The sequence below is a fragment of the Oncorhynchus clarkii genome, chromosome 29 (assembly GCF_045791955.1).
Source record: "Oncorhynchus clarkii lewisi isolate Uvic-CL-2024 chromosome 29, UVic_Ocla_1.0, whole genome shotgun sequence".
Classification (NCBI taxonomy): Eukaryota; Metazoa; Chordata; class Actinopteri; order Salmoniformes; family Salmonidae; genus Oncorhynchus; species Oncorhynchus clarkii.
The window spans coordinates 48,495,659-48,519,782 of NC_092175.1; the positions used below are offsets into that span (position 1 = coordinate 48,495,659).

The following is a 24,124-nucleotide window of genomic DNA, read 5'->3' on the forward strand; positions in this document are numbered from 1 at the left end:
TCCAGCAACCCAACTCTCTAACCACTAGGCTACCTGCCGCCCCAGGACCAAATATATTTAAATAGTGGAGTAGTGTGGTTGGGTTTTTAGTGGTAGGGTGTTTGTTTATTTATTAATACATTTATTATTATTATTATTATTTGAAGCAAAGAATAAGGGAGTTATACTCCAGTCTAGTAGGTGGCGGTAATGCAATATTTATTGGATGCTAAAAGCCTTTAAACCTTATCGAAGAAGAAGATTTGACCACTTGCACATGCGCAGTTCGGCGTGAGAAAACCTTAGACCCGATGACGTGTTCCCACGCATGAGCTTAGCTAGCTAACTTTGCCATGACATCGCCTACAAGTGTTTTGGGGACTTCTATTGGAGAAGCAGTTTTAGCTTCATACTGTACTGTCTTTGGAGGTGTCTATCGATGGTACAAACTCTGTGATTGTTACCTCTGCCTTTTCTCTTCTACTTCCGTAATTATACCGTTTACAGGAAGTGACACTATGGTAAATACCACCGGAACGGAAGTCCATGTAGCGCGCCAAATTTGTTGTGCTGCTGCGTTTGAGTTAACTTCGCTTTCAAGATTTTTATATAATATATATATTTTTATATAAATGCTGATAAGGAACCAGGACTGCTGAAAGACTCAAGGTAAACAACACACGGTCATGTGGCCAACACAGACTAGTTTGCGCTTGCTTGACAGGAATTTGGGAGAGCTATTAAAGCCAACGTCATAAAGGTTTAGACAAAGTGTGGTTTTGTTAACAAAGTAACGTTAACTTGACTAGCTAACGTGTTTGGCAAGGCGTATTTTAGCTACCTGACTTGAATTACAATTATTGTCGATATTGTATAGTTTAATACTTCGGTTAGATTTAATGACTTGCCGCGTTTCCGTTCTCCTCGGTACTAGGAAACTCGGGCATTTCCTACTTGCTAATTGGTTGTAGTTATAGGAGATTCTGGTTCACCGTATAACGTTACCTGTCATAGCGTACTAAATTGAGAATGATTTTGCTTCCTATTGTAGTTAGTCATGTTAACGTTGTTTTGGGGACTAGTTGGCTATGCAGCTAGTGACGTTGGCGCAGGTTTGGGCAAACTAGCTAGCCAGTAGCGTTGGTTTTGGTTGGCTTGGTTTAGCTAGCTGCTTTTTTAGTTCATTAAAAGCAGCTAGAACAGATTATTTACAGCCACGGGCTTGGATGGTATACTTATTGGTCATAGTGTGGATATAGTCAGTATGCAGTATACTTATTGGTCATTGTATGGATATAGGATGCCAAACGTTCCTGGATGTCTTACTAAATTCGCCAAAATACGAAGTATACAAACAGTGGACGCTATTTCTGCACTTAGGGCCCTTTTTTTTTTTTGGTCACATACACATGGTTAGCATATGTTATTGTGAGTGTGGCGAACAGGTTATGTTGGCTGACAATTTGTTAGTTATGGTATCCTTCTGAACCGCATATTACTGCAGTATGTACCGGTAATAAGTAAGCTAGCTACCTAACTACATTTTATCGGTTTGATTATTCACATCATTCTTAGACTAGGTAAGTGGTGGTGTAGTGGTCGTGCGTTTCAATGGACATTGTTAATTCACTCTGGCTATCTACTCCGATTTCGGAGCACTCTCGCCTGTGTGCCAGAGCGCAGAATAACTGATGCATTTCCAAACGCTCAACACCCGTTGAAAATAACCAGTACCAGTAAACGTCGGCAAAAAAAATTGTTGCTAGCAGCACAGTTAGTCACCAACGCTCTGGATAACATGACAACAGCCTAACCAGCTCTGCTGGGGCGAGTAAAATGGTCAGTGAGGTTCTCTCATTTGTGTCTGGAAGTAGCTAGCCAGCGTTGGCTAGTTAGCTTGGATGCTTGACTGCTGTTGGGAAGTCAACCCTACTCATCGTCCAGTGTGCGGACGGAACGCTCTGAATTTATAACGCACTCTTGCACTCCAGATTGAATTTACGAACACACCCAAAATCGTATAATGTCTAGCCAGTCATTTGTTATGCTATGGTTAGGGTTAGCAAGAGGTTGCATAGCAACAGCATCATCTTCCGGTAGACAGGTGAAGCGCTTGTACACTCAACTGAAAGGATACCGTTCAGATACAGTATACTAAAATGAACTAATAGTATGTAGTATACAGTATGTTAGAATGGGTATTAAAACACAGCTCATGACTTGCTACCAAACATACTTTCTAACGTGTGTGCGCACATGCAGCATGGCGGTACCTTTTGTGCAGGACTGGGACCTGATCCAGACGCTGGGAGAAGGAGCGTATGGAGAGTGAGTACACACACATTGTATGGTTGAGAGGGACGAGGCAATTAAGTCTGGCTGCACAACCGATTGGCAAACGTACTTCAAATTTAGAAATCATGTGACTAAACTGAATAAAAAGAAAACTGCACTATGAAACAGATAAAGAATGATAGTAAAAAGCTTTGGAGCACCTTAAATGAAATTTTGGGCAAAAAGGCAAACTCCGCTCCATCATTAATTTAATCAGATGGCTCATTCATCACAAAACCCTCTGATATTGGCAATTACTTCAATTATTTTTTCATTGGCAAGATTAGCAAACTTAGGCATGAGATGCCAGCAACAACAGCTGACAGACAGTACACTACCGGTCAAAGGTTTTAGAACACCTACTCATTCAAGGGTTTTTCTTTTAGTTTTTACTATTTTCTATATTGTAGAATAATAGTGAAGACATCAAAACTGTGAAATAACACATGGAATCATGTAGTAACCAAAAAGTGCTAAACAAATCAAAAATATATTTCATATTTGAGATTCTTCCAATAGCCACCCTTTGCCTTGATGACAGTTTGTACACTCTTGGCATTCTCTGAATCAGCTTCATGAGGTAGTCACCTGGAATGCATTTCAATTAACAGGTCTGCATTAAGTTAATTAGTGGAATTTCTTTCCTTCTTAATTTGTTTGAGCCAATCAGTTGTTGTGACAAGATAGGGGGGTATACAGAAGATAGGGCGTGGTCTTTTTACCAGATAGGGCGTGGTCTTTTTTACCAGAGAGCTATTTGGTAAAAGACCACGCCCATATTATATCAAGAACTGTTCAAATAAGCAAAGAGAAATGACAGTCCATTACTTTAAGACATTAATGTCAGTCAATATGGAACATTTCAAGTACTTTGAACGTTTCTTCAAGTGCAGTCGCAACATCCTTCAAGCGCTATGATGAAACTGGGTCTCATGAGGACTGCCACAGGAATGGAAGACCCAGAGTTACCTCTGCTGCAGAGGGCAAGTTCATTAGTTACCAGCCTCAGAAATTGCAGCCCAAATAAATACTTCAGAGTTCAAGTAACAGACACATCTCAACATCAACTGTCACACAGGACACTGTGTGAATCAGGCCTTCATGGTCAAATTGCTGCAAATACACCAATAAGAAGAGACTTGCTTGGGCCATGAAAATTTGTACTTTGGTCTTGAGTCCAAATTTGAGATCTTTGGTTCTAACCACCATGTCTTTGTCAGGTGTGGTGTGGGTGAACGGACGATCTCCGCAGGTGTATTTTCCACCGTAAAGAATGAAGGAAGAGGTGTTATGGTGTGAGGGTGCTTTGCTGGTGTCACTGCCAGTGATGTATTTAGAATTCAAGGCACACTCAACCCTAATGGCTACCACAGCATGCAGCGATACGCCATCCCATCTGGTTTGGACTTAGTGACCGCAGAGTGACTCTGGACCGCATAGTGACTCTTAGTGACCGCAGAGTGAAGGAAAAGCAGCCAACAAGTGCTCAGCATATGTGGATACTCCTTCAAGATAGTTGGAAAAGCATTCCAGGTGATGCTTGTTGAGAGAATGCCAAGAGTGTGCAAAGCTGTCATCAAGGCAAGGGGTGGCTATTTGAAGAATCTCTTATAATATTTCAATTTCACACTTTTTTTTGTTACTTCGTGATTCCATATGTGTTATTTCATAGTTTTGATGTCTTCACTATTATTCTACAATGTAGAAAATATTAAACTCTTGAGACACACACACAGGTATTTGGCCAAGGTGTATGTAAACCTCTGACTTTGTGTGTGTGTGTGTGTGTGTGTATATATATATATATATATATATATATATATATACACACACATATACATATACACACATCAAACACAGGGTGTGTCTATGGAAAAAAACTTTGTCCAATTGATTGGTTGAATGAAGACTGCTTTTTGTTGTTGTCAGACTGCCCTAGCCATCTTGAATGCTAGGTGTCTTTCTGCAGACTATCAACAGTAGCCAGCATGTTGCTAGTATGTTCACTATTGAAGTTCTCAGCCAGTAGATTGATTATTTTTGCTTCGGACAGCTTACATGTGCTTTTAATTAAGGCATCGCCTCATGTACTGCTCGAAGTTGAGTCTCGGAGTGTGGTCGTGCTTGACTGGCCCATCATATTGCTCAAATGCTAATCGCATGACTTCTGTGTGTAGTCTTCAATGGTAGACTTCGCAGGTAAGTGTTGAACTGGAATGCAAAAATGTGTTGACGTTACTGGCCACGAGATGTTTTTACTGTCCCTGGGCAAGCGGGCAATTAATGTCAGACACTGGATGCTAGCTAGCAGCAGGCAGGCTTCAAGCTAAATCACCGGAGAGCGATTATGTAGAGATGTTGTTTATTTCTTCCATCCATCTCCCTGTCTATCAGTCTGTCTGCCTCCTGTGTTTCCCAGTGTGTCTGTCTGCCCCCTGTGTTTCCCAGTGTGTCTGTCTGCCCCCTGTGTTTCCCAGTGTGTCTGTCTGCCCCCTGTGTTTCCCAGTGTGTCTGTCTGCCCCCTGTGTTTCCCAGTGTGTCTGTCTGCCCCCTGTGTTTCCCAGTGTGTCTGTCTGCCCCCTGTGTTTCCCAGTGTGTCTGTCTGCCCCCTGTGTTTCCCAGTGTGTCTGTCTGCCCCCTGTGTTTCCCAGTGTGTCTGTCTGCCCCCTGTGTTTCCCAGTGTGTCTGTCTGCCCCCCTGTGTTTCCCAGTGTGTCTGTCTGCCCCCCTGTGTTTCCCAGTGTGTCTGTCTGCCCCCCTGTGTTTCCCAGTGTGTCTGTCTGCCCCCCTGTGTTTCCCAGTGTGTCTGTCTGCCCCCTGTGTTTCCCAGTGTGTCTGTCTGCCCCGTGATCACTATGGAGCACATCAGCAAGAGGCCACCTCTTCAAGGACCAAGTGTTCAGTTTGAGATTTAGCCTATGGCTGTGGTGGATAGACCTTAATCGCCCTCTAGTGGTCATACTTAATAGGACCATGTTCTGCATTGTGAATTTCTGAGAAAAAAATTATTGTTCTATCGTTTTTTTTTATTTTTATATATATATTTTTTTCATTTGTCACTTTCCTAGTGTGTGTGTGGTACTCATGATGTGTGTGTCTCAGGGTGAGGCTGCTGGTTAACAGACAGACAGGAGAGGCTGTAGCGGTGAAGGTTATTGATACGTCTCAGGGGAAGGAGTGTTCTGAGAACGTCAAGAAAGAGATCTGCATAAACAAGGTACTTATCTGACTGTCTGGTATGTCTGACTGTCTGGGCGGTATGTCTGGTCAAGTAGCAAACCTTTGCCTTGATGACAGCTATGCACACTCATGACCTTCCATGAGCGTGGTATTTATTTTTGAACTCAAATCAATGAGCCCAATCACTCCTCCATGACAACACAATCATAAACAGAGTAAGGGTGACTTATACATCCTCAGGATTGGGGTCATGCTAAGGTAAAACAATTTTGCAAATCCAAGTCCTATTCCTTAAGATTTTTATTTATTTAACTATGCAAGTCAGTTAAGAACAAATTCGTATTTACAATGGCGGCCTACCAGGGAACAGTGGGTTAACGGCCTTGTCCAGGGGCAGAAGGTCAGATTTTTACCTTGTCAGCTCGGGGATTTGATCCAGCAACCTTTCGGTTACCGGCCCAATGCTCTAACCACTAGGCTACCTGCCGGGTTATAGGGGTATAACATTTATTGGAATGACTGTAATTCTGATAGACTTAGCTTTTTAATGAAAAGAGAATTTAATTATATGTAGTAGAAAGCAATGGGTTAAAAGAAGCCTACATAACCAACCCATAAAGTAAAATTTAACATCCATATGGCCAGCTATGTAAGCTTTAACATTGCAGGATAAATCAATAGATGTTGTTCAATTGGTAACATACATTTGTCTTCTAATGCCTCTTAAGGGGAAAGTCATCTAAAAGTAACTGAATTTAATCAGATTACGTTACTGAGTTTGGGTCATCCAAAAGTTAAGTTACTGATTACAATTTTGGACAGGTAATTGTAACTGATTACATTTAGAAAGTAACCTACCCAACCCTGGTCAGGCATACATGTCTGTCTGTCAATCAAATGTATTTATAAAGCCCTTTTTACATCAGCAGATGTCACAAAGTGCTGTACAGAAACCCAACCTAAAACCCCAAACAGCAAGCAATGCAGGTGTAGAAGCATGGTGGCTAGGAAAAACTCCCTAGAAAGGCCAAAACCTAGGAAGAAACCTAGAGAGGAACCAGGCTTTGAGGGGTAGCCAGTCCTCTTCTGGCTGTGCCAGGTGGAGATTATAACAGAACATGGCCAAGATGTTCAAACGTTCATAGATAACCAGCAGGGTCAAATAATAATCACAGTGGTTGTAGAGGGTGCAAGAGGTCAGCACCTCATGAGTAAATGTCAGTTGGGTTTTCATAGCTGAGCATTCAGAGGTTGAGACAGCAGGTGCAAGAGAGAGAGAGTAGAAAACAGCAGGTCTAGTATGCCTGTCTGCCTACCTATCTCTGTCTGTCTTCCTACCTGTCCTGCCTGCCTGTCTGACTTATGTCTTTGTCGTTTATTTATCATCTGAAAAAAATATATATTGGTCATTGATTAACATTTTTATTTTTTTAAATCGATGACCAGTATGTCATTTTTTTTGTTGCTTTCTCATGGATTTCTTGGTTGTGTGTTTTGTTACAGGTTCTGTCCCACCCTAACGTAGTGCGTTTCTTCGGCCACCGGAGGGAGGGGCCGACTGTCTATCTGTTCCTGGAGTACTGCAGCGGTGGAGAGCTATTCGACAGGATTGGTGAGACTGACAGAGCCAGCAGCCAATCACAACAATGAGATTGGTAGATTGAATCCTATCACAGGCTGGGGGTCATCTAACACTTAAACTCTACTTCTCTCTCTCTCTCAGAGCCTGATTTGGGGATGCCAGAGAGAGAAGCTCACAGGTTTTTCCAGCAGTTGATGGCAGCTGTGGTGAGTGACAGTTATCTAGGAGGGTTAGAGGTCGGGGTTAAAGGGTCTACACACGTTAGGGAGTTGTTGCAATGTCCTTTTTGTCAATACGCTCCGGCATTTGATTTGATTTGATGTTATTCTGTGCTACCTGAAAAGTGAAACATGCCATATCATTCCATGCGGAGCTGTGAGGGTAGTGTTGTCGCTTGGTTCCTTGATCTATATGCTATTCATTATAGTAGCAGATACAATCTCAGGAGGACGGTCACGTGCGCTAGCAAGGCAGAGGTCCCGAGTTCACACCAGGTATTCTCCGAATCGGGAGGAAGTGGTACTCCCGAAGCAATCAGCATGATGTCCTTTACATAGGCCTAGCTATTCTTTAAATATGCAGGGGCACTAGAGGTCGGGGGCACTAGAGTAGACTTGCAGTCTTGATCATCCATGGTCTTCTGTAACTCAGTTGGTAGAGCATGGCGCTTGGGGTTTGATTCCCGGGACCACCCATATGTAAAATGTCATTTTAGATAAAAGCATCTGCTAAATGGCATATAATACATTTAATCTCTCCCACGCGCGCTCTCTCTCTCGCTCGCTCTCTTCCCTGTGCTCCCTCTCCCCCGCTCTCTCTCTAGGAATATCTCCACAGTGTAGGTATCACCCACAGAGACATCAAGCCTGAGAACATTCTCCTGGACGATAAAGGTGTGTGTGTTTTGACTGAGTGGGTGCTAGTTGTGTTCATTTTACTTTGACATAATGGTGTATACTGTGTTCTGCTACTTGTTTGTGTAGATAACCTGAAGTTGTCAGACTTCGGTCTAGCTACGATGTTCCGTCACCGTGGGCGAGAGCGGCGTCTGAACAGGCTGTGTGGAACGCTTCCGTACGTCGCGCCTGAGCTGCTCAGCAAATTAGAGTTCAACGCTCAACCAGCTGACGTCTGGGCCTGTGGCATCGTCCTCACCGCCATGTTGGCTGGAGGTAAGGGTGGTGTGTGTAAACTCAAATACCACAAGGTTCCAGTTTAACAAAGTTTACTCAATCGTATTCGTACAATACATGGTTGCCATTGCACTCAGGCCAGATTCATTGACAACGAGACTCCTGCGCAGGCACACTAATAACAGAGTCATGGCACCGTAATAACAGAAATATAGGGACACGTAAAATATGAACTTAACAGTTTGTGTGACTTTGTCATTGGAAAGTTGCTCTGGAACCTTTGTGTGTGTGTGACAGTGTTGCTATGGTTACAGAGTTGCCGTGGGACCAGCCCAGCGAGAGCTGCCAGGAATATTCTGATTGGCTGCAGAAGAAGACCTACCTCTCCCCCTGGAAGAAGATTAAACACACCCCCCTCAGTAAGACCCCCCCCTCCCAGTAAGACACTGAAACTACTATAGGTCAGTCTAGAACAGTGTCTGTGTTGTCTAAACTACTACAGGTCAGTATAGAAGGTTGTCTGTGTCCATACTCCATATTTCTATGTATGTGTGTGTGTGTGTATAGATCTATTTCTATATGTCCATGGAGTTGACACATCTATATTTATCTATTGATGTGTCTAAATTCCATGGTTCTATGTACACTTGAAGTCGATTTCTTTTAGCTAAATATGCAGGTTTAAAAATATATACTTCTGTGTATTGATTTTAAGAAAGGCATTGGTGTTTATGGTTAGGTTCACGTTGGAGCAACGACAGTCCTTTTTCGCGAATGCGCACTGCATCGATTATATGCAACGCAGGACACGCTAGATAAACTAGTAATATCATCAACCATGTGTAGTTATAACTAGCGATTATGATTGATTTAAGTTTAATGCTAGTTGGCAACTTACCTTGGCTTCTTACTGCATTACTGTTAACCTTAAGGTTGCAAGATTGAATCCCTGAGCTGTCAAGGTAAAAGTTGTTCGGGCCCTGAACAAGGCAGTTAACCCACCGTTCCTAGGCCGTCATTGAAAATAAGAAAGTTAAGAACACAGACTTGCCTAGTTAAATAAAGATTAAATAAAGGGATAAAAAAAAAGACAGATTTCCGATTGTTATGAAAACTTGAATTCGGCCATTCCGATTGATCGGTCGACCTCTAGTGTAGACATTTGTTAATGTAGTAAATTACTATTGTAGCTGGAAATGTTTTTTTTAATGGAATGTCTGCATAGGCGTACAGAGGCCGATTTTATTAGCAACTATCACTCCTGTGTTCCACTGGCATGTTTTTAGCTAATCCAAGTTTATCATTTTAAGAGGCTTATTGATCATCAGAACCCTTTTGCAATTGTTAACACAGCTCAAAACTGTTGTTCTGGCCTTTTAACTAGTTGAGTATCTGGAGCATCAGATACAGTCCCTGCAGGAGGCCTTTTGGTAGGCCGTCATTGTAAATAAGTATTTGTTCTTAACTGACTTGCCTACTTAAATAAAAACACACCCGCAAAACACCAGTCTCAACATCAACAGTGAAGAGGCGACTCCGGGATGCTGCCCTTCTAGGCAGAGTTGCAAAGAAAAAGCCTCATCTCAGACTGGCCAATAAAAAGATTAAGATGTGCAAGAGAACACAGACACTGAACAGAGGAATTCTGCCTCGAAGGCCAGCATCCCGGAATCGACTCTTCACTGTTGACATTGAGACTGTTGTTTTGCGGGTACTAATTAATGAAGCTGCCTGTTGAGGACCGTCTGTTTCTCAACCTAGACACTGTCCTCTTGCTCAGTTGTGCTCCGTGGCCTCCCACTCTTTCTATTCTGGTTAGAGCCAGTTTGTGCTGTTCTGTACACAGCGTTGTATGAGATCTTCAGTGTCTACACTGTATTTCTGATCAATTTGATGTTATTTTAATGGACAAAAAAATTGCTTTTCTTTCAAAAACAAGGACATTTCTAATTGACCCAAAACTTGAGTGCGTGACACACGCATCAATAGATAGAACCGTGGAGTTTAGACGTACATGTATGTGTCTAAACTCCATGGTTTTATATATATATATATATAGAACCGTGGAGTTTAGACGTACATGTATGTGTCTAAACTCCATGGTTTTATATATATATATATATATAAAATTAATTGTATTTATTGATGTGGGTTTAGGCCTCCTATCTAAACTACTCCAGGCCTTGCCAGAAGAGAGGCTGTCTATCTCTGATCTCAAGACTGACCCATGGTTCTGTCAGACCTTCACACCCTTAGCCTCTCACAACAAACTACTACTCTCTGACAGACTACTACTACACAGGAACAACAGGTGGGTTATTTTATAACTTATTATTTGTGTGTGTGTAGTGGTGTTTGTGTCTAATGTTGCTACGGGCGGCAGGAAACCTAGCGCATTGGGCCAGTCACTGAACAGTTGCTAGTTCGAATCCCAGAGCAAACAATGTAGAATTTGCCGATGTGCCCTTGAGCAAGACACGTAACCCTAATTTCTCGCCGTTGATAGTGGCAGACCCTGGCTGTGACCCCACTCTCCGAGGGTGTCTCGGGGAGTTGGGAGCAGTGGATTAATGGTGTGTGTGTGTGTGTGTGTAGTGATAGGGTGCAGTTCTCCAGCTCCCAGCCAGACCCAGCGCTCGGTGTGTGGGAGGGAAGTTTGTGTGTCGGAGTGCAAGACCAGGTCAGCTTCTCTCAGCCGGCCAGACCAGACAACATGCTGCTGGGGAGTCAACTACTGGGCACGCCTGGAGCCAGCCAGGTACCACACACACACTGTGTTGCACGGTATACTGAACTTTGGTACATGAAAAAACAGTTCTGTACTAGAATTTAGATACTTATGTCAAAATGTCTTACGTCGTATACTGATTGAGAGGATCAAATCAAATTGTGTTTGTCACATGCACCGACTACCACAAGTGTAGACCTTACCTTGAAATACTTACAAGCCCTTAACCAACAGTGCAGTTCAAGAAATAGTTAAGAAAATATTTACCAAATAAACTAAAGTATTTAAAAAAATAAAATGACAATGAGGCTATATAGAGTTCGTTTAGGTATGGGTAAAGTGACTGCATAGATAAGAGACAGCGAGTAGCAGCAGTGTAAAAACAAAGGGGGGGTTTCAATGTAAATAGTCCGGGTGATCGTTTTATTAATTGTTCAGCAGTCTTATGGCTTGGGGGTAGAAGCTGTTAACCTCTCTGGGATATGTGGGATGGTAGCGTCCCACCTGGCCAACATCCAATGAAAATGCAGAGCGCCAAATTCAAAAATTACTATAAAAATGTAACTTTGATGAAATCACACATTCAATATACCAAATTAAATCTACACTTGTTGTGAATCCAGTCAATGTGTCAGATTTCAAAAATGCTTTACGGCGAAATCAAACGATGCTATTATCTGAGGATAGCACCCCAGTAAACAAAGAGAGAAGCATATTTCAACCCTGCAGGCACGACACAAAACGCAGAAATAAAAAATATAATTCATGCCTTACCTTTGACGAGCTTCTTCTGTTGGCACTCCAATATGTCCCATAAACATCACAAATGGTCCTTTTGTTCGATTAATTCCATCGATATATATCCAAAATGTCAATTTATTTGATCCAGAAAAAAACCAGTTCCTACTTGCGCGACGTGACTACAAAATATCTCAAAAGTTACCTGTAAGCATTGTCCAAACATTTCAAACTACTTTTGTAATACAACTTTAGGTATTTTTTTACGTAAATAATCGATAAAATTGAAGACTGATGTACTGCGTTCAATACCGGAGGAAAACAAAGTGGAGCGTGCTTTCAGAGTGCACTTCCCTCACTTCCCTCGAGCCTCATTCTGATCAGTGTTACTTAATTTCTCAAAGGAAAAACCTCATCCAATTTCTAAAGACTGTTGACATCCAGTGGAAGCGATAGGAACTGCAGGAAAGTTTATTAGAAATCTAGATTCCCAATGAAGACCTATTGAAAAGAGTGACCTCAAAACAAAACAAAATTCGGAATGGTTTGTCCTCTGGGTTTTGCCTGTCAAATAAGTTTTAGAAACTTCAGTGTTTTCTATCCAATTGCATATTATTAGTAGATATCTTCTGGGTCTGAGTAGCAGGCCGTTTACTTTGGACACGCTTTTAATCCGGATGTGAAAATACTGCCCCTGTCCCAAAGAAGTTTTAAGGAGCCTTTTGGAACCGGACTTGGTGCTCTGCGGTAGCAGAGAGAACAGGCTGTAACTTGGGTGACTGGAGTCTTTTGACAATTTTTGGGGCCTTCCTCTGACACCGCCTAGTATATAGGTCCTAGATGTCAGGAAGCTTGACCATAGTGATCTACTGGGCTGTATGCGCTACCCTCTGTATGCCGAGCAGTTGCCATACCAGGCGGTGATGCAAACGGTTGGGATTTTCTCGATGGTGCAGCTGTAGAACTTTTTGAGGATCTGAGGAGCCATGCCAAATCTTTGCATTCTCCTGAGGAGGGAAAAGGTGTTGTCGTGGCCTCTTCATGACTGTCTTGGTTTGTTTGGACCATGATAGTTTGTTGGTGATGTGGACACCGAGGAACTTGAAACTCTCGACCCGCTCCACTTCAGCCCCATCGATGTGAAGGGGGGGCGTGTTCGGCCCTCCTTTTCCTGTAGTCCAAGATCTGATCCTTTGTCTTGCTCACATTGAGGGAGAGGTTGTTCTCCTGGCACCACAATGCCAGGTCTCTGACCTCCTGCCTATAGGCTGTCTTGTTGTCTGATCAGGCCTACCACTGTTGTGTCGTCAGAAAACTTAATGATGGTGTTGGAGTCGTGCTTGGCCACGCAGTCTTGGGTGAACAGGGAGTACAGGAGGGGACTAAGCACACACACCTGAAGAGCAAATGTTTTTCTGATGTGTTGGCTGACTTCTTTTGATTATCCCTTGATGTCAAGCAAAGAGGCACTGAGTTTGAAGGTAGGCCTTGAAATATAACCACAGGTACACCTCCAATTGACTCAAATTATGTCAATTAGCCTATCAGAAGCTTCTAAAGCCATGACATCATTTTCTGGAATTTTCCAAGCAGTTTAAAGGCACAGTCAACTTAGTGTATGTAAACTTCTGACCCACTGGAATTGTGATACAGTGAATTATAAGTGAAATAATGTCTAAACAATTGTTGAAAGATTTACTTGTCATGCACAAAGTAGATGTGTTAACCGACTTGCCAAAACTATAGTTTGTTAACAAGACATTTGTGGAGTGGTTGAAAAAATAGTTTTAATGACTCCAACCTAAGTGAATGTGAACTTCCAACTTCAACTGTACCTTCCTCCTATAACCCTTAACTTCTGGTGTAGACCCTTCAACCTTAGCACTCCATCAGTGACATGAATAAGTAACATTTCATATTCTCAGAACCCAACACAGGTTAGTCTCACGATACCATCTCGATACCAAAGCGATGCCAAAACGAAATCATCTCGATACTCAATACCAAATCAATTCCTACTCGATACCAAAACCATCTCGATACCGGAATGATACCATCACAATACTCAACACCAAAATGATACCATCTCGATACTGGAATGATACCCTCATAGAGTAGGACTTGATACAGACAGATCTGTAGAGTTCAATATCATTACCTTTGACATTACTTGAATGTATGCATTTAATTAATCAATCATACAATTAATTTGACTTTGTTTTTACTAATCTGTTTCCCTTCATTTGGAATAAGATTGCTGTCCCACGAGTCAAAAATGCACCTTGACTAACCGGTGCCCCCTATATATAGCCTCGCTATTGTTATTTTACTGCTGCTCTTTAATTATTTGCTACTTTTATTTTTGTTATTTTTCTCAACTGTTGGTTAAGGGCTTTCACTGTTGTATTTGGTGCATGTGACAAATTACTCGAGCAAAGATGAGCTTGACTGGTGAGCCAGACGTGAGCCAGGGGGGAGAAAGTGAATTAACATTTTTGGTGACAATCAGCTTTGAAATCAGCAATATTTTGTGTTTGTGATATCCTAGTACCTTGTTATGATACACACGGTATGTGAATTGATGTTAGCTTCAGCTGTATACTAGCAAAGGAAGTTAGCCCACAAAGCTGGAAGCTGCAGTTGTCGTCTTGCATTATAAAGTGTTGTGGCACTAATGTAACAGTAATGAACAGTTTAACATGTCTGTGCATTATTCAAATGTGTTAACTTCTGTGCAGCATGAGTGGAGATAAAGCCCAGACTCCCAGTGAGTTCAGTGGTTCCTCAGGACAGACTAGAGACAGTATGAGAGGGGATCTAACATGATATGGTCCAGACTCCCAGTGGTTCCTCAGGACAGATGAGCCAGAATGAGAGGGATCTAACATGATACGGCCCAGACTCCAAGTGACTTCAGTGGTTCCTCGGGACAGGCTAGAGCTAGCGGAGCAGGCACGGCGCTCTGGCACTTTAAGGAGACATGGGCTGTGTTGAAAGACAGACTTGATCCTCAATCAGGGGAGATGTGAAGCACATTTTGACAGAGGTACCAAAAGTTACACGGCACTCCTAGTGGCCGGGGACTTTAATGCAAGCAAACTTACTTCTGTTTTACCGAATTTCTACCAGCATATCACATGTGCAACCAGAGGGGGAAAAACTAGACAAATTTTACTCCAAACACAGAGAAGTGTACAAAACTCCCTCGCCCTCCATTTGGCAAATCTGGCCATAATTCTATCCTCCAGTATCCTGCTTGCGAGCAAAAACAAATGCAGGACGTACCGGTGGCTCGCTCAATACGGAAGTGATCAGATGATGCGGATACTACTATGCAGGACTGTTTTTTGCTAGCACAGATTGGATGAATCCCAGAACATATTCCAATGACATTGAGGTGTATACCACCTCAGTCACCGGCTTTATCAATATATGCATTGATGACGTTGTCCCTACAGTGACCGTACGTACATTTCCCAACCAGAAGTCATGGATTACAGGCAACACCCGCACCGAGCTAAAGGCTAGAGCTTCCGCTTTCAAGGAGTGGGACACTAATCTGGGCGCTCATAAGAAATCCTGCTATACCCTCAGACGAGCCATCAAACAGGCAAAGTGTCAATACAGGACTAAGATTGAATCGTACTACACCGGCTCTGACGCTCGTCGGATGTGGCAGGGCTTAAACTTTTACGGACTACAAAGGGAAACACAGCCGTGAACTGCCCAGTGACGAGAGCCTACCAGATGAGTTAAATGCCTTTTTTATGCTCGCTTTTAAGCAAGAAACACTGAAGCATGCATGAGCGCACCAGCTGTCCTGGATGACTATGTGATCACGGTCTCTGTAGCCGATGTGAGCAAGACCTTTTTAAGCAGGACATTTACAAAGTCGCAGGGTCAGACAGATTACCAGGACGTGCACTCAAAGCATGTGCGGACCACCTGGAAAGTGTTTTCACTGACATTTTCAACCTGTCCCTGACCGAGTCTGTAATACCTAATATGGGACTTAACATGAAATAATTTGTGTTTTTATGTTCAGGTATTATTGCTGGTTTTAAACATATCTCGTCTCTTGCTCGTGTGTGTGTGTGTAGACCCCGTGGCAGCGGCTCGTTCGGAGGATGACGAGGTTCTTTACGACTCTGGACTCTTCAGCTTCCTGCTCCGCTCTGAGGGACATCTGTATCGACCTGGGCCACACCTTCAAACACACCTGCACCAACCAGGTACACACACACACACCCCTTCAGACATACCTGCACCAACCATTTTTACATTACACACCAGGTACACCCACACACCTTTTTAAAGACACCTGCACCAACCAGGTACTCACCCACTTTCAAATACACCTGCACCAAATACTAGTTTTGTCTGACTCCGCACAGCTATAAATTTAAAACATTTTGTTGGTAGCATTGGTGCTCCCAATTCACAGAAGTTATGAGAACAATAAGAGTTCGGAGCACCAGAAAATATTTGAGGGATGCAGCCTATATTGATTCTAGCTACTTTTGAAACATCTGTTGTGCCCTAGAAATGAGTATCTAACCCTGTAAAGACATTCTTTATAAACGCTAAAATGTTGCTTTATGAATGTAAAATGCGGCCCGCCAATGGAGATCCATCCAACTGCAGTGACAATTTGCAATAGAAAGAAAAATAAATGTAGAGCCGGTAATATGGGTTACAACTGCGAGTGTAGCGAAATGCTTGTGCTTCTAGTTCTGACTGTCCAGCAATATCTGACATGTAATCTAACAATTCCACATCAACTACCTAATAGACACAAACAAGTAAATGAATGGAATAAGAATATATAAATACATGGATGAGCAATGACAGAGCAGCATAGGCATGATGCAATAGATGGTATAAAGTATATACATGTGAGATGAGTAATGCAAGATATGTAAACATTATTAAAGTGACTAGTGATCCATTTATTAAAGTGGCCAATGATTTGAGTCAGTATGTAGGCAGCAGCCACTGTGTTGGTGATGGCTGTTTAACAGTCTGACGGCCTTGAGATAGAAGCTGTTTAACAGTCTGATGGCCTTGAGATAGAAGCTGTTTGTGCCGCCTTCACCACACTGTCTGTGTGGGTGGACCATTTCAGTTTGTCCGTGATGTGAACGCCGAGGAACTTTTAACTTTCCACCTTTTCCACTGTTGTCCGTCAATGTGGATAGTGGGGTGCTCCTTCTGCTGTTTCCTGAAGTCCACGATCATCTCCTTTGTTTTGTTGACGTTGAGTGAGGTTGTTTTCCTGACACCACACCTCCTCCCTGTAGGCCGTCTCGTCGTTGTTAGTAATCAAGCCTACTGCTGTTGTCGTCTGCAAACTTGATTGAGTTGGAGGTGTGCATGGCCGCGCAGTTGTGGGTGAACAGGGAATACAGGAGAGGGCTGAGCACGCACCCTCGTGGGGCCCTAGTGTTGAGGGTCAGCGAAGTGGAGATGTTGTTTCCTATCTTCACCACCTGGAGGTGGCCTGTCAGGAAGTCCAGGACCCAGTTGCACAGGGTGGGGTCGAGACCCAGGGTCTCAAGCTTGATGATGAGCTTGGATGGTACTATGGTGTTGAATGCTGAGCTATAGTCAATGAACAGCATTCTAACAGTCTGATGGCCTTGAGATAGAAGCTGTTTTTCAGTCTCTCGGTCCCAGCTTTGATGCACCTGTACTGCACCTCGCCTTCTGGATGATAGCGGGGTGAACAGGCAGTGGCTCGGGTGGTTGTTGTCCTTGATGATCTTTATGGCCTTCCTTTGACATCGGGTGGTGTAGGTGTCCTGAAGGGCAGGTAGTTTGCCCCCGGTGATGCGTTGTGCAGACCTCACTACCCTCTGGAGAGCCTTACGGTTGTGGGCGGAGCAGTTGCCGTACCAGGCGGTGATACAGCCCGACAGGATGCTCTCGATTGTGCATCTGTAGAAGTTTGTGAGTGCTTTTGGTGACGAGCCGAATTTCTTCAGCCTCCCGAGGTTGAAGAGGCGCTGCTGCGCCTTCTTCACGATGCTGTCTGTGTGGGTGGACCAATTCAGTTTGTCTGTGATGTGTACGCCGAGGAACTTAACTTACTACCCTCTCCACTACTGTCCCATTGATGTGGATAGGGGGCTGCTCCCTCTGCTGTTTCCTGAAGTCCACAATCATCTCCTTAGTTTTGTTGACGTTGAGGTTATTTTCCTGACACCACACTCCGAGGGCCCTCACCTCCTCCCTGTAGGCCGTCTCGTCATTGTTGGTAATCAAGCCTACTGCTGTTGTCGTCTGCAAACTTGATTGAGTTGGAGGTGTGCATGGCCGCGCAGTTGTGGGTGAACAGGGAGTACAAGAGAGGGCTCAGAACGCACCCTTGTGGGGCCCCAGTGTTGAGGATCAGTGGGGTGGAGATGTTACCTACCCTCACCACCTGGGGGCGGCCCGTCAGGAAGTCCAGGACCCAGTTACACAGGGCGGGGTCGAGACCCAGGGAGCTTGATGACAAGTTTGGAGGGTACTATGGTGTTAAATGCTGAGCTGTAGTCGATGAACAGCATTCTCACATAGGTATTCCTCTTGTCCAGATGGGTTAGGGCAGTGTGCTGTGTGGTTGAGATTGCATTGTCTGTGGACCTATTTGGACAGTAAGCAAATTGGAGTGGGTCTAGGGTGCCAGGTTGGGTGGAGGTGATATGGTCCTTGACTAGTCTCTCAAAGCACTTCATGATGACGGAAGTGAGTGCTACGGGGCGGTAGTCGTTTAGCTCAGTTACCTTAGCTTTCTTGGGAACAGGGACACTGGTGGCCTTCTTGAAGCATGTGGGAACAGCAGACTGGGATAAGGATTGATTGAATATGTCCGTAAACACACCAGCCAGCTGGTCTGCGCATGCTCTGAGGGCGCGGCTTGGGATGCCGTCTGGGCCTGAAGCCTTGCGAGGGTTAACACGTTTAAATGTTTTCTGTGCACAGAGATGTTAAGCCTTCATTACAGCAGACTAAAAACGGTTGCATGCATTTGTGAATTGCGTTTTATTTATTGTTTAGGCTAATTGTTCAAAGCTCCCTTTGTTATTTAAATTAAACTAAAATGCTTAATTGTATTTCAAAGCATGAATGTCTCGCATGTGCTGTGATGGCATAAACGAATGATTGATAGATACAGTAGCCTATATATTGAAATATAGGCCTAAGTAAGTTACGGTATACTAAACAGGATGCGCTCTTTGGCCTACAGCTCAATGGTGGTTATACAAGGCTGCTATACAGAACCTACTAATGATAATGACATGGTGGTTCTATACAGAACCTACTAATGATAATGACATGGTGGTTCTATACAGAGTCTACTAAGGATAATGACATGGTGGTTCTATACAGAGTCTACTAATGATAATGACATGGTGGTTCTATACAGAGTCTACTAATGATAATGACATGGTGGTTCTATACAGAGTCTACTAATGATAATGACATGGTGGTTCTATACAGAGTCTACTAATGATAATGACATGGTGGTTCTATACAGAGTCTACTAATGATAATGACATGGTGGTTCTATACAGAGTCTACTAATGATAATGACATGGTGGTTCTATACAGAGTCTACTAATGATAATGACATGGTGGTTCTATACAGAGTCTACTAATGATAATGACATGGTGGTTCTATACAGAGTCTACTAATGATAATGACATGGTGGTTCTATACAGAGTCTACTAATGATAATGACATGGTGGTTCTATACAGAGTCTACTAATGATAATGACATGGTGGTTCTATACAGAGTCTACTAATGATAATGACATGGTGGTTCTATACAGAGTCTACTAATGATAATGACATGGTGGTTCTATACAGAGTCTACTAATGATAATGACATGGTGGTTCTATACAGAGTCTACTAATGATAATGACATGGTGGTTCTATACAGAGTCTACTAATGATAATGGCATGGTGGTTCTATACTGAGTCTACTAATGATAATGGCATGGTGGTTCTATACTGAGTCTACTAATGATAATGACATGGTGGTTCTATACAGAACCTACTAATGATAATGACATGGTGGTTCTATACAGTCTACTAATGATAATGACATGGTGGTTATACAAGGCTACTATACAGAGCCTACTAATGATAACGACATTACTAATTATTTTAATGATCATCATAATTGTAATAACAATTAGAAGGAGATCAAGAAAAGGAAGTTACATGAGCAAGCGCAGCGTGCATATGTGCAAACAGATGGTGGTAGATTACGATATGTTTTTTTCCCCGTTTGGAACAGTGTAAACACTAAATAAGTAATACCAGGCTGGTTAGTAGGTACTAGGCTGTTTTAATGAAGAAAAACATGTGAAGCCTTTTACAGCATATCAAAGATTAAAAACATCTGCATCTGTGAAATTGCTCTGTCCGACATTTTGCCGTTGCATGAGGCTTGATGTTCACTGAATCAGTGGCCCCCACAATGGATTAGTCCACTGAAACAGGTGCAAATCAGATAAGTGTGTTGTGCCCCATTAATTATTTTGTATTTTCTTTACGCAACTGCTCGACTGAAGATATCTCGGTCGACCAACAGCCTAAACAATCGACCAGTCGACGGAATGGGGTCCTCCCTATGTTCAACATGGGAAGGCCAAGCACAGGAAGTAGCTCTTTCAGTAGTTTAGTTGGAATAGGGTCCAGTAGGCAGCTGCAAGGTTTAGAGGCCGTGACTATTTTTGTGAATGTGTTGAAATACTGGATAAACAATCTTGAGTGTCACCATTGATTCTAGGTCCTGGCAGTTCTGTGCTGAATCAGGACAACTGAGTTTTGGAGAAATACGCAGATTCAAAGCGGAGTCTGTAATTTGCTTTCTAATGATCATGATTTTTTTGTCAAAGAAGTTCATGAATTCATCACTGCTGAAGTGAAGGCCATCCTCACTTGGGTAATGCTGCTTTTAAGTTAGCCTTGAGACTGTCAAAAATACATTTTATTTTTTATTTTTATTCTCAATCAGGTCTGAAAAGTAGGCTGATCGAGCAGCAGTGAGGGCAATTCAACATTGTACGCAAAGCTTGTTTTTTTTAAATTTTATTTCATCTTTATTTAACTAGGCAAGTCGGTTAAGAACAAATTCTTATTTACAATGACTACCTTCCAAAAGGCTTCTTGCTGGGGCTAGGATTAAAAATATAGGACAAAACACACATCACAACCAGCTAGACACCACAACATAGAGACTTAAGACCACAACAAAGCAAGGCATCACCACATGACAACACAGAATGGTAGCAACACAACATGACAACAACATGGTAGCAGCACAAAACATGGTACAAACATTATTGGGCACAGACGACTGAATGAAGGGCAAGAAGGTAGAGACAACAAAACATCACACGAAGCAGCCACAACCGTCAGTAAGAGTGTCTTTGAAGGAAGAGATTGTCCCTTAACTGACCTGACTGAGCTGAGCTGAGCGTCTACCATAAATGAAAACATATTTCCTAATGTTTGATATCCCTGTGCTCTCACATGACTCCATTAAATAGGCAGAATAACTAGCTAAATTATTCTAAATGTTGTGACCGTGATTTAAAGATACATTATGCAGAAATCACTCCACCATTTTCTGGTTGCAAGTTAAATGACATGTCGGCCATGTGGCCCCGTCCTAGTTCATATCCCACCAGTTATATAACATTTCAGCCATGTGGCCCCGCCCTAGTTCATATCCCACCAGTTATGACATGTCGGCCTTGTGGCCCCGCCCTAGTTCATATCCCACCAGTTAAATGACATGTCGGCCATGTGGCCCCGTCCTAGTTCATATCCCACCAGTTATATGACATGTCGGCCATGTGGCCCCGCCCTAGTTCATATCCCACCAGTTATGACATGTCGGCCATGTGGCCCCGCCCTAGTTCATATCCCACCAGGTATATGACATGTGGTCCCGCCCTAGTTCATATCCCACAAGTTATATGACATGTCGGCCTTGTGGTCCCGCCCTAGTTCATATCCCACCAGGTATATGACATGTGGCCCCGCCCTAGTTCATATCCCACCAGGTATATGACATGTGGCCCCGCCCTAGTTCATATCCCACCAGGTATATGACATGTGGCCCCGCCCTAGTTCATATCCCACCAGGTATATGACATGTGGCCCCGTCCTAGTTCATATCCCACCAGGTATATGACATGTGGCCCCGCCCTAGTTCATATCCCACCAGGTATATGACATGTGGCCCCGCCCTAGTTCATATCCCACCAGGTATATGACATGTGGCCCCGCCCTAGTTCATATCCCACCAGGTATATGACATGTGGCCCCGCCCTAGTTCATATCCCACCAGTCACACACATCTTATCAAACCAGGTGCACACCCCTTTAACCCTTGTTGCGTGTCTGTTTCCCAGGTAACGGTCAGTACTCTGGATAGACGGAACAATAAGTTGATATTCAAAGTTCATCTGATGGAGCTGGACGAGAGAGTTTTACTGGACTTCAGACTATCCAAGGTAGGGGATACGGACGTGTGTGTAATACAACTGTGAATGTACTCTGACTATATCTGCCGATCTTTGCAGTATCCTGCATCACTTCATGGATACTGATAGTGTGTGTGTTATAGGGCGATGGTCTGGAGTTTAAGCGTCTCTTCCTGAAGATCAAACAGAAGCTAAGTGACATCATCAGTACCCAGAGAATACCACTTCCTGTCACATGATCAGTTGCCATCTACGTCATGGAACACATACACCAGAAGACATCAGGCAGTGTGCGTGTGTTTTACTATCCTCATGCGTACCGGAAATCCCCAAAATTCCCCACCAGGATAATTCTCATTCACGGGGACATTTCCCAGGTCCCTGTGAGGATGGCTTAAAATGGTCTAGGGGAAAGGATTTCGAATGAAATACATTTCAGGTCCCCACAAGGATAGTAACACATATGGTGTGTGTAGTTGCAGTAGCTGCTACAGCTGGGACCATAAACAAATGATCCTCACCGACCATACTGATCACTAATCACAGGCATTTTGTTGAATTGATTCATTATGATAAGTAGCCTTTACTAGAGAAATGTCAAGTTTGAAATGAAAGAAGTGTGTTAATATGGGTGATTGTCAATTGTCCCAATTGATAACTACAACCATCAAACTAGTAGTTTAAATGAGAATTAAAAAAGATGGTGGTGCACAATGTTATGAACGTTTCTGTACTTTATTATTATCACATCAATTCAGGAAATGTCTCGGTAAAGGTCTCTGTCGGTATAGGTCTGTCTCGAGTTGTTGTGTAACCATTATTTTGTATCAAATAAAATGATTTGTGGTAAGAACTGTACTTTATTTCAACCTGGAAGGCAGAACAGACAGGTGCTTAGGCTGCATTCACACCATCTCCTATATTTGTAAATACCAGCATATGACTTGGAAAAATACACTTGCACGCCCTTCCAACTGGTAATTACTAGTGGGAAACTCGTCTATCATCTCTGAGCTTCGACTTCTCCCACATGCTGAACTCTGACATCACATACTAAGGAAATTACCTTGATAACAGCATTTTTGGAAGTTAAATGCAACAGCAAAAGATTATTCATGAAAAATGATCTATTAGTATAGTATTTGAACACTATAATGTTTTTGAGCATGATAGCTGTACTTTTAATACAAATTGTATTTGCCGAGTTTCCCACTTGTTATGAATGCAGCATTATCCAGTATGTATGGATGTGTGAAATCTTCAGCCTGTTGCCATGACAGTGATGGTGACGTTGACAGGTTCGTTGTCCTCAGCGGGTAGAGGGGAGACTGGGGAGGCAGCCCTGGGAGAGGACATGGATGGACCTAGAGAACAGAAGATTAATTTATCAACGTGTTAAAGATATGTGCCCAATAGGGCCTTTACCTATAGCCTATCATAATCACATCAATAAATTGGTTATAACGAACTCCAAACCCAGTAACTTCCAGAATATAACTTTTTGGGTTAAGTGACCAAAATTCACAGAAATGTTAGTTATAGATCTGTTATTCTCATTGTAAGCAAGTCTAAGAAGAGGTAGATCTGTTCTATGTGCTCTATATGTAAATTTGGTTTTGTCTTAGTTTGTTTGATACACCAGCTTCAAACACAATATTTTAGGTTATTGAAAAGATATTTCACAGCGGTTTGGGTATAGAATGATATGCTCTGGATTAGAGCATCTGCTAAATGACTACAATGTAAATATTCTACACTTGTTTTGTTCTGTCTCAAACTGAAATTAGACAAACATTATAGAATTGTGGCAACCAATCACGGAGCGATTACTACTTTGGGGCTGAAGGGTAGCCTAGTGGTTAGAGCGTTGCGAGTTCAAACCCCCGAGCTGACAAGGAACAAATCTGTCGTTCTGCCCCTGAACAGGCAGTTAACCCACTGTTCCTAGGCTGTCATTGAAAA

At 42.9% G+C, this 24,124-nt stretch overlaps 1 protein-coding gene across 1 annotated transcript; it reads left to right on the top strand.

The window, feature by feature from the left end:
• Positions 1-509: 509 nt before the first annotated feature.
• On the top strand, positions 510-23,012 carry LOC139388254 (checkpoint kinase 1). The gene is made up of 13 exons (XM_071134802.1): positions 510-648; positions 2,242-2,307; positions 5,415-5,529; positions 6,996-7,104; positions 7,216-7,280; positions 7,898-7,967; positions 8,058-8,246; positions 8,522-8,626; positions 10,365-10,518; positions 10,803-10,965; positions 15,774-15,905; positions 22,091-22,192; positions 22,306-23,012. Exons 2-13 carry the CDS (start codon positions 2,243-2,245, stop codon positions 22,399-22,401), a joined length of 1,365 nt encoding a protein of 454 aa, XP_070990903.1. The 5' UTR covers positions 510-648; position 2,242; the 3' UTR covers positions 22,402-23,012.
• The last annotated feature ends 1,112 nt before the right edge of the window (positions 23,013-24,124 follow it).

Bases quoted from the DNA above. Each gene is read 5' to 3' on its own strand.
- LOC139388254 (XM_071134802.1), top strand. From the start codon at position 2,243: ATGGCGGTACCTTTTGTGCAGGACTGGGACCTGATCCAGACGCTGGGA. The intron at 8,247-8,521 runs GTAAGGGTGGTG...CTATGGTTACAG, and splicing joins CACCGCCATGTTGGCTGGAG to AGTTGCCGTGGGACCAGCCC. The intron at 8,627-10,364 runs GTAAGACCCCCC...ATGTGGGTTTAG, and splicing joins GATTAAACACACCCCCCTCA to GCCTCCTATCTAAACTACTC.